Source organism: Nicotiana sylvestris, chromosome 1 (genome assembly GCF_000393655.2).
Source record: "Nicotiana sylvestris chromosome 1, ASM39365v2, whole genome shotgun sequence".
Classification (NCBI taxonomy): Eukaryota; Viridiplantae; Streptophyta; class Magnoliopsida; order Solanales; family Solanaceae; genus Nicotiana; species Nicotiana sylvestris.
Window position 1 is genome coordinate 96,070,165 of NC_091057.1, and position 11,076 is coordinate 96,081,240.

At 33.7% G+C, this 11,076-nt stretch overlaps 1 protein-coding gene across 1 annotated transcript; it reads right to left on the reverse strand.

The window, feature by feature from the left end:
- Positions 1–3,183: 3,183 nt before the first annotated feature.
- Positions 3,184–9,158, reverse strand: LOC104236038 (ent-kaurenoic acid oxidase 1-like). The gene is made up of 8 exons (XM_070159743.1): positions 8,796–9,158; positions 5,557–6,034; positions 4,801–5,064; positions 4,615–4,704; positions 4,437–4,515; positions 4,242–4,348; positions 3,814–3,935; positions 3,184–3,567 (listed from the first exon to the last, which is right to left on the reverse strand). Exons 1-8 carry the CDS (start codon positions 9,026–9,028, stop codon positions 3,459–3,461), a joined length of 1,482 nt encoding a protein of 493 aa, XP_070015844.1. The 5' UTR covers positions 9,029–9,158; the 3' UTR covers positions 3,184–3,458.
- Positions 9,159–11,076: the final 1,918 nt, after the last annotated feature.

The window sequence follows — 11,076 nt, forward strand, 5'->3', positions numbered from 1 at the left end:
CTTCTGAACTTTGGACTGCGTCTTTATAAGTGGTAGGAACATCATCAGCTACAATTGAGGTTGCACAAGCAACTGTCTCTATGAGACGAACATATTTCGTTATTGTCCTTTTTGGCCTGCTGGTTGCTATTGATTCAAGTTGTTGTTGAGGTTTCTGAGTTGAAATCTCCTCTACTGGCTCTCCTTCAAAGGATAATCTTCATTTGTTTCCTCCTCTGCTTCTTATGTAGGAAAAATAAATTTTCCCTCAAACTCCACCTGCTTAGAAGCATCTTCATTTTGTTTGGTATCTTCTGTTACCTTATTTACCATAGCAGATTCATCAAAGGTAACATCCCTGCTGAATATTACTTTCTTTGTCATAGGACACCATAAGCGATATCCTTTGACTCCAGAAGTAATTCCCATAAAAATAGCCTTCTTTGCCCTTGGATCCAATTTTGACTCTGTCACATGATAATATGCAGTTGAGCCAAACACGTGCAAAGAGTCATAATCTACAGCAGGCTTTCCATACCATTTTTCAAATGGTGTCTTGCCATCAATAGCAGCAGATGGTAGACGATTAATGAGGTGGCATGCATATGTAATTGCCTCAGCCCAAAATTCTTTGCCCAAGCCAGCATTGGACAACATACACCGTACCTTCTCCAGCAAGGTCCGGTTCATACGTTCTGCCACTCCATTCTGTTGTGGTGTATGTCTAACAGTGAAGTGTCGGACGATGCCATCATTTTCACAGACCTTATTGAAATGATCATTTTTGTATTCACCTCCATTGTCTGTGCGAATACACTTGATCCTCCTGCCTGTTTGATTCTCCACCATCGTCTTCCATTTGAGAAAAATTCCCAGCACTTCATCTTTGTTTTTCATTGTATACACCCACACTCTTCGAGAAAAATCATCAACAAAGGTTACAAAATAGTGCTTCCCACCCAATGAAGGTGTTTTGGAAGGACCCCAAACATCAGAGTGTACATAATCCAAAATGCCTTTAGTATTATGGATCGCTGTACCAAATTTAACCCTTGTCTGTTTCCCTTTGACACAATGCTCACAAAACTCCAAGTTGCAAGCCTTTACTCCTTTTAACAATCCTTGATCTGATAGAGTTTTCAAGGATTTTCCTCCAGCATGTCCCAAGCGCATGTGCCATAGCTTGGTTGCTTCTGCCTCTTTGTCGTCACTGGATGTTACTGTCGCTGTCCCAATAACTGTACTGCCACGATAGCGGTACATATTATTATTCTTCCGATTAGCCTTCATTACCACTAGTGCACCGGAGCATACTCTCATCACTCCATTTTCTGCAATGATTTTGAACCCTTTTGATTCTAGGGCTCCCACAGAGATGAGATTCTTCTTCAAATCCGGTACATATCGAACATCTATCAATGTTCTGATCATTCCATCATGGTTCCTTAATCGTATTGAACCAATGCCATATGAGGTAAGAGGGCTGTTATCCGCTGTGTGGACGACTCCATATTCTCCTTCTTGAAATTCCACGAACCAGTCCCTGTTGGGACACATATGATAGCTACAAGCCGAGTCCATCAACCATATGTCTGATGATGTTGATGACTCTGTTGTAACTAATGAGAAGTCTGAATCATCACAATCAGCTACATTTGAATCCATAATGGCCTTTCCATTGTTATGTTTGGCCTTATTCTTCAACTTCGGACAGTCTTTCTTCCAGTGCCCTTTTTCTCGACAAAAGGCACATTCATCTTTGCTGGGTCTGGATCTTGACTTGGATCTTCCCTTCTTTGTCCTCGTTTGATTTTGAGGACGACCCCTCACAAACAGTGCTTCTCCTTCTCCGCCCTTCTGTTTTTCTCGCTTTCTTTGTTCATAGCTGTACAAAGCTGAACAAACTTCTCTGAGAGAAATTTCGTCATTTCCATGGAGTAGAGTAGTTTCAAGGTGCTCGTACTCATCAGGAAGTGACGCCAACAACATTAAGGCCAAGTCACCATCATCATAAGTTGTATCCATATTTTGCAAATCTGTGACCAACTTATTGAAACTGGTGATATGTTCATTCATCGTGGTACCAGGAACATAGGTGAAGTGAAACAGTCTCTTCTTCATGTACAATTTATTTTGACTGTTTTTCTTCAAAAATTTATCCTCCAGTGCTTTCCATAATTTACTTGCAGAAGTTTCCTTTGTGTATGGATATTTCTGCTCTCTAGCAAGGTAGGATCGAATGGTACCGCAAGCAACACGGTTGATAATTCTCCAATCTTCTTCTCCAATAACATCTGGTTTCTTTTCTTCAATGGCCAGATCTAGCCCTTGTTGAAAAAGGACATCTAGAACCTCGCCTTGCCACATCCCAAAATGTCCGGACCCGTCAAAAATTTCTACCGCAAATTTCGCATTTGACACAATTCTTGTCATAAGCGAAGATGCCAATGATGACGTATTGTTGACACTTGATGTAGATTCTTCTTGTTTATTGTCTCCCATCTTTGACACAAATATTATTTAATAGCTGACGACACAAATCAAGATTATTTCCTTTCTGGTGTGGAAGATCAGACTAAGCTGCAACCACAGAGCATACTCAGACAGAACCTTGACTCACTTACCAAGATAAATTTTTTCTGATGTGAAAGATCAGACTATGCTGCAACCACAGAGTATACTTAGATAGTACCTTGGCTCTGATACCAATTGTTGCGGAAGCCAAATGTATATAGTGTGAATAAGTCACAACTACTATACCAAAAATTATGACAGCCACCAAATAATAAATAAGACAATAAAGCAATAATAAAAGAAACACCAGAATTTACGAGGTTCAGCCAATTTTGCTTACTCCTCGGACACAACCAATATTTTATTCCACTCCAAAAATACAAGTGAAATAATACTAAAGAGAGAAGATACAAATGTCTTAAGAAAATAAAAAAGCAAATGAGAGGTGTATTTAAATCCTAAACATTAGGCCTCATTTTATAGGGTGAAGTACCAACCAAAATTGGTACTTCACCGATGTGGGATTTCTGCCATTCAATAATATGCTCAAAAAAGACTCATGAGTTTTGTTGTGCTACCGCAGCAATATATATATATATATATATATATATATATATATATATATATATATATATATATATATACACTAATTGTTATCAGTATTACCAAAGAAGGAATCAGTCCAGCAAATGTGACCAACTTTTCTTTCGCATTTATTCATTCTTAATAAAATGGAAGATAATGTACACTATCTATATGATCTTCTTGCTAAAATGTATACAAAATTCTAATGAGCAAGAAATGTGGAAGAAAGGAAAAATGACTGAATTTCTTTGGACTTCCCTTTTTTTTTGGTTCCTAACTATTTCCAAGAATTTGCTTTGCTGGTGTAGTTTTCCACATCCAGCAAAGATTCTAAATAACAGAGAGGGAGAGAAATGTGGTTTTCTTGTTCAATATTGGACCTATGCATTTCTAGTTGATAAGACTCTTTTTACTCTGCCCAAGCAGTTATCTTTAGGCCTACAATGAGGCAAATACATCAAGGGGCAAGAAGGATTTTCCCTTTCAAGCCTGCAACAAAAACAGCAAATCACCAATCAATAATCAACCAAAAAAATCTTTAAGTGGTCAAAACCTATGTTGCGGACTCTCCAAAATGCTGTCACACCTGTGTCGGATCCTCCAAAACTACACTTCTTTTGGCGGATCAGACAGGCACCCGGTGACGTTTTCGGAGAGTTCGAGCAATATAGCTCAAAACCAGATTTGAAGGGGAAATAAAAGGAAAAAAAAGGAAAGGAAGAAGATTTAACTCACTCATAATCTAGAAGAAAATAATGGAGAAAAATAGATATTTCAAGCTTGGCAAGGTCATTTCCTGGGCACAATCTGCTTCCTGCTCCAAAAGGAAGGAATGTTCCTGCCTTTGGTGTAAAATCCTAAAGATTCACAAGGCATACATTTTTAAAGAATGTATGATAGTTAAATCAAGTTAAAACGCTCTTCTTTTTCGGAGGAATGGTCAAAAATTTACCGACACTCGGTGTTTATGCCAAACCACATCAGTTTACATATTTAAGTATAAATTTCAGGTAAAGATGTGTACTTTAAGTGATAACAAATGTATGTAAAGACACATGTCATAAATTCATAAGATTGTTGTAAACACAAACACCGAGTGTGGATAAATTTTTTCCCCAGAGGTGGTGGGATTTAGGTAAAGCAGAAGGGTTTTTCAAACTTACATCCCATCTAGAAGGATTAAACTCCAATGGATCATCATAGGTTTCAGGATCTAAATGAACAGACCTAAACCACACCAAAACTTTCCATCCTTTGGGAATGGTATAACCTGGAAAACAAGACAGTTAAGTTGTGTTAGTCATAAATTGATTATACTTGAACAAAAACATATCAGGAAATGATGTATAATAACTAACCATTAATCATGAAATCTTTCTTTGCTTCCCTGAAGACTACAAAGGAAAAGGTAACCACACGAAGCGTTTCGTCGATCACCTATAAAGGAGCAACAAAATGGTTTCATTACATTAACAGATTGGCTTGAGAAATCAGAGCTTATATCCAAGAATGTAAAAAGGAAAACACAAGAATTACCTTTGAAAGGTAGTCCATCTGCCTAATTTCTTTGAGTGTCACACCCTTTTGATCAGATGACCTATTTTTCACAATAGCCTCTTGCTCTGCCTGTTTTTGAATCCAAAATATGACTTCTTAGGAAACAGAAAACACTTTCAATGTGAAAATTGAAAAATGTTTCCAAAAATGGAAACTTTTAGCTACCTTAGCTTTTCTGAAGATTTCAGGATGTTTTTGAAGAAAATAGGTAGCCCACATTGTAATATGACCAGAAGATTCATGACCAGCATTAAGATACATTACCAAAACATCAATAGTCTCCTCATCATTCAATTTCCTTCCATTCTCATCCTCAACTTCTAAAAGAATATCCATCATGTCTTTCTTCTCTCCTGGCCCTCTTTTTTCCCTCCTCTCCCTTCTGTCATCCACGATCGATTGGAAGATTTCGACAAGCTTTTTACGCGCCTGAAATAGATAGTACAAAGCAGTGTTATCAAAAGCGCAAAGCTCCAAAAGCAGCTCCAGGTTTAAGCGCAAATAAAGTGCGAATTTTATAAAAAAAAGCGCAACTAAGGAAAATAAAAATACATATGTAATTAAAGAAAAAGAAACAAATTTACTCTTAATGTTTTCCACAACAGCTAATACACTTATTTGATGATAATATTTGTTGTTTAGTATTGTCCAGTTTAAGATAGAACTCATGGGCATTGAGGTGCACACTTTAGTGTCTTGCCTACACTGAAGCGCAACTTAAGCCGAAGCGCTATCCTTGAGCTTTTCTAAGCTTAAGAGGTTAAGCGCACCTTAAATGAGCCTTTGACAACACTGGTACAAAGAATGTTTTAACAAATAGATGATTTTTCCCGCAAAACATTTATCATTTACGAGACAATTGTCAATGTGACAAAGTTAGGGACATTTTCTAATATTATTTAGAGATAGAAAAAGGGGTACCTTGAGTGCTTTATGATAAGCAAATCCTGGCAAATTGATAGCCATAGCTCTAACACCATAATTGAGAGTTGTGTATTCCCTTTCTAAGGCATCCATAACTTGTTCACTTCCAGAGCTAAGGAAAATGTGCATAATAATCCGAAAAGTTAGCTTTCGTAGTTGTGTTAAGAACTCAATCTGTCCCATGGATGCCCATTTATCCAATGCTGATATTACATTTTCTTCAATATATTTTATGTACATTGACAATGCCTCGTGCCCGTTAACAGGTGTTGCAGTTAGTTTCCTTAACCATTTGTGTTCTTCATATGAAATGCCAATAAACGATTTTTTCCCAATGAGTTTCATTGTTGCAGTAGGCCATCCTGGCTTGAAGGCTTCATCATCAGTTAAAACTCTCCTGCAAGCTTCTGGTGTTGTGACAATAACACTTGGACTACCAAACATCAATGTCTTGTACATTCCTGTTCGTCCGAATCTACAATATACAATTAGCGGCAGAGTCAGGAATTTTAACAGGGGTGTCAAAAAGAAAATTGCTAGAAAGCTGCATTTGTGAATCACTTTTGCTATTACACTACGGAAAATTTAACAATATATAAATATATATAAGATTATTATTTATATGCACAATATAATTTTCCGATGAAAGTGATACTGAACTCCTTTGAATCATATAGTTTCGGCCCTGCAAAAAGATGAATTGGAATTCACACCGGAATGACCTAAAAATGAACTATAAGAACATCAATGCATTAGCTTTTTATTTTCAAATTGAGGATTCTACTATAAAGGAGTTTTTTTTTTCTTTGGTGAATTAGATTGATAGTTTAAAAATAATCTCACATAAAAAGTAACTCCAACTAACGGTCTACAATAAATAGGATTAGTAATTTTTAAAAAATAAATCAGGATACGTGCTACGATATATACTTAATATATTAATACTGAAACAGTCTCATGCAGAAACGAAGGTTAATGGTGTGTACAATAGACCCATGTTAGTGCACCAAACTGGTTTTTAATAGTGTAAAATCAAAAGAATACAAGAATCCTTTTTTCCGAGGTATTCAAAAAGCAAATGGCTTAGTGGGAGCAGGTGTTCATACCCTATCTATGTAACATGCACTTTGTTATCTTGTAAAGTTGTCCACCAAAGTAGTGGAAACTAACTAACGAATAGACTATACTTGTGTGATTGTTGTTCAAAGATAAGATTTTAGTGTTTTTCAACAGGAAAAATTAAGTGAGAGTTTATTGAGAAATCGTATGTTCGAATATTTTTATCAAATAGATATTTCTTTTTCCAATCCCAGGATGTCTATTACTGGAATACTAAAACATGAAAATGTACAGTTATTCTTATCTTCTCGAGATCCAAATAGTGGATATGGATCGTATAAATTCGACTATGATAAAAATAATGGTCTAATAAAAGAGAACGTCAAAATATGTTGATGGAAATTCAAAATTCAATGGGTTGAAAAGTTTTGACATAAATAATAAGATAATTAATACCAAAATCAAACAAGTCTTTTCTTCTTTTTTTTCGCTCACTTTTTTTTTAAGTTCTAAGAATGTGTTTTTCTTTACTAGTAACTACTACTTTACAGTTGTAACTAGGGAGTGTACATAGGCCGAGTTGGTTCAAATTTTACAATTACCAAATCAAACTAGTTGTGTCGGGTTATTAAATCTAAAGACCAAACCAAACCAATAAAACTCGGGTTTTTCAAACTCGATTTTTCTCGGGTTTTCCGGGGTTTTTTCGGAAAAATCTTCCTAGAACAAAACATATAACGTATGCTCGAAATATTTCTTTAATCCTAGTAAGATACAACTATATAAAGTATTTTCCAAGAAAATAATATAAAATATAAGATGTGTCATGGCATTATCCTAAAATATTCAACAATAAAGACAATAAAATTATGTAATATAAATATTGCTAATTAAAAAACCATAATAAAAATAAACATAAACTAAAAATACTAATTCATGTTAAAATAAATAGACTAATAAGGGAGTGTTAATTACATGACTAAACGCTAAAGAAAAATAAATAGGTTATGCATTTTTATCTAAACTATTGCAAAATAAAAAATAGATATTCAATACATTCCCGTTCGTAATATTGAATTGAATGTCTCTTGTTAACATTAATATTGGTTTGATTTTGGTTTGGGCTTTTATTAGCATTATTTAATTTACTAATATTAATGGTTATAAAACTTATTGGAGCATTCAAAAGTTCTAAGTCCAACCTTGAAATAATACCTTAAAAGATAAAATTATGAATTTTTTTAAGAAATATTTACAAATTACATCACAATAAGTATATTTATATATTAAATATATCTAAAATTTCTATATATGTAATGTCGGGTTGGTTTGGTTTCGATTTGACTTTCTTTAGTTAAAATCAAACCAAACCAATTATGGTCGAGTTTTTTTTCTAACGCCAAACTAAATAAAATCAAATCATAGCCGAATTTTTTTCTTGATTTGATTCGGACTATCGGGTTAGTGTGATTTGTCGGACCTTTGTACACTCCTAGTTGTAACCAAACTTTAATTGTGAGAATTGGACAATAGTGAAAAGGGAAAAGGAGAGAAATTAAATTATAGAGAATGTCGTTTTCTTGTTGCAAGGCCAAAGAAAAGTGACAGGTAAAATGACAAAATGTTGCCTCTGCCTCTTTTCTCGATTTAATGAAAAGCTTGCAATAGTTTTCTTTTTCTTCTTCTTTTGTTTGTTTCCCTTTGACTATTGTCTCTTACTAGATGACATTAGAATAGAGACAAATGGTTTTTACCAATGAGAATTACAGGAAATGGACAAGCTTTACTAATATGATGAATTCACGAGATATATGATTAGTTTAACATTTTATAAAATTCTATAAAGAGTTCCAAAAGGAAATAATCTCTCTGATGATTCAGATTCAAGACTTCTGAATTTATGAGTGGAGTTTAATTTCCTTGGTCTAGAGAAGAAAAAAAAAGGTTGTATTATTCAATGACGAATTTAGAATTTAAACGTGAATTTTGAAATGTACATCCACTAGAGTCAAATCTCTCTGTAACAGCCTCGATTGTTTCGATATATTTTGGCTGCTACAGTGAAGTGTTGTTATAAAGAATATATATTATAACATAACATAAATAACGATTCCGAAAAAACTTGACTAATATTGTTATAGAGAGGTTTTGAAATTTGGAAGAGAGAGAGAGATGACCTGGAAACAAAGGAAGAGATGAAAGAATCAGGATTGCTGGACTTGAAAGCTCTGAGGAAGGACCACATAGTACCAATGAAAGGCCAACCTAAATCACCTGGTGGCAATGATAAACTCTTCTTGTCACCTAACTTTAATTTTTCATAGTACCAAACATTTACACTTCCAAGAAGCCATTTCAACCCCAAAATCACACACAATATGCTCCCCAACATGATCAATCCAAAGGCCATTCTAATAACTTGGAGAGAGAACTATAATGGAGTTTACTTTTTTCTTTATTCCTTTTCAAAGGCTGAGAAAGGAGGTGGTGGTTGAGAGAAAAGAAAGAATTAGTGTGAGATTCAAAGACATATCCCTCTCATCATGTTGGTCCCTATGTTGCATCTATATATAAGTGTACATGACAAGGGGGATTTCTAACATTACAAAAATGACTTTTGGGATTTATCTTTTTCGTAATTTCTTTTAGTGCGTGTCAAAAGTCATTTAAATGCGATAAGAAAATCTGAAGTTTCATCTTTTTACAATTTATAACAAAATATCAACAAGTTGATTGGTAGAATATGAAGAGAAATATGGTATAAAAAGAAGATAGTACGTGAGGAGACGTGACGAAGACACAATAATTATTTAAAATGAAAAATGTACTATTTTAAATTATTTAAACTTTTAGATAAAATGATCGTATAATTTAATATGAAAAAAGGTGTTTGATTAAAAAAACTGACAATAAAGTAATAATTAACTAATAATAGTTTGTAAAAGAAAATTATAGAATTAATAGTCATTTTCCGATTGGGTGAAAAATAATTATTTGAAGAAAAATTTACGAAATACAGCCTCAATATATAGAAGACGACAATGGAAGTGTTTGGAGGAGGACTTTCTTGCCGGCCTATTTTCTACTCAGTGTTGTCGTCTTGTCATTAGCTTGCTCTACTTTCTATCTTCTTTATTTCTACTTTGAATATAGGAACTTATGAGTTTGCCACTTAAGCGTGGAATTTTATATCGGATGAATGAAATTTCTTATTTCAATTTATTTTTACTTCAAGCGGTAAGGGGTGTACAAAGGAAACCGCACCAACCCGATAATTCGAGTCAAACCGAGAAAACGACTATGGTTTGGTGTTGAAAAAAAAACCCGACCATAATTGGTTTGGTTTGGTTTTAACTAAAGAAAGTCAAACCGAAACCAAACCGACCCGACATTACATATATATAAATTTTAGATATATTTAATATATAAATATACTTATTGTCATGTAATTTATAAACATTTCTTTAAATTTTTCATAATTTATCTTTTAAGGTATTATTTCAAGGTTGAACTTAGAACTTTTGAATGTTCCAATAAGTTTTATAGCCATTAACATTAATAAATTAAATAATGCTAACAAAGCTCAAACCAAATTAAATCAATATTAATGCTAACAAAAGATATTCAATTCAATACTACGAACGGGAATATATTGAATATCTATTTTTTGTTTTGCAATAATTTAGATAAAAATGCATAACCTATTTTTATTTTTTCTTTAATGTTTAGTCATGATGTAATTAATACTCCCTTATTAGTCTACTTATTTTAGCACGACTTAGTACTTTTAGATTATGTTGATTTTTATTATGGCTTTTTAATTACCAATATTTATATTACATAATTTTATTGTCTTTATTGTTGAATATTTTAGGATAATGCCATGACACATCTCATATTTTGTATTATTTTCTTGGAAAATACTTTATATAGTTGTATCTTGCTAGGATTAAAGAAATATTTTGAGCATAATTTATATGTTTTGTTCTACGAAGATTTTACCGGGAAAAAAACCCGAAAACCCGAGAGTGAAAAATTCGAGTTTTATTAGTTTGGTTTGGTCTTTAAATTTAATAACCCGACACAATTGGTTTGGTTGAGTAATTGTAAAATCCGAACAACCCGACCTATGTACACCCCTAGATAACACTTCTCAACGGTACGAATTGAATTAATTGAATCAATTAATTACGAATATCATATAGTTATAAAATATTTTTTTTATTTTAAAAAAAGAAGTGTTTTACCTTGCCAACTTTGGCTACATCATACTGTTGTCCTTCTGGGGAAGAACTCAAATAGTCATTTTTTTTTTTGGGTTGCTAATTAGCGATTAGCTAATACTAGTGGTCGAAGTCAGAATTTTTATTAAGGGGAGTCAAAATATAAAGAAACAAATTCACCAAGAAGTCAAGGGTGCATGCGGCTCCGCCACTGGCTAATACTTATTTTTTCTGA

What these genes read in the sequence shown, in the direction of transcription:
- LOC104236038 (XM_070159743.1), bottom strand. Translation starts at nt 9,028, where the DNA reads ATGGCCTTTGGATTGATCATGTTGGGGAGCATATTGTGTGTGATTTTG. An exon ending in CTTATCATAAAGCACTCAAG is followed by an intron (nt 5,065 to 5,556) that starts GTACCCCTTTTT and finishes TATCTATTTCAG; the next exon opens with GCGCGTAAAAAGCTTGTCGA. An exon ending in GAAAGATTTCATGATTAATG is followed by an intron (nt 4,349 to 4,436) that starts GTTAGTTATTAT and finishes CTTGTTTTCCAG; the next exon opens with GTTATACCATTCCCAAAGGA.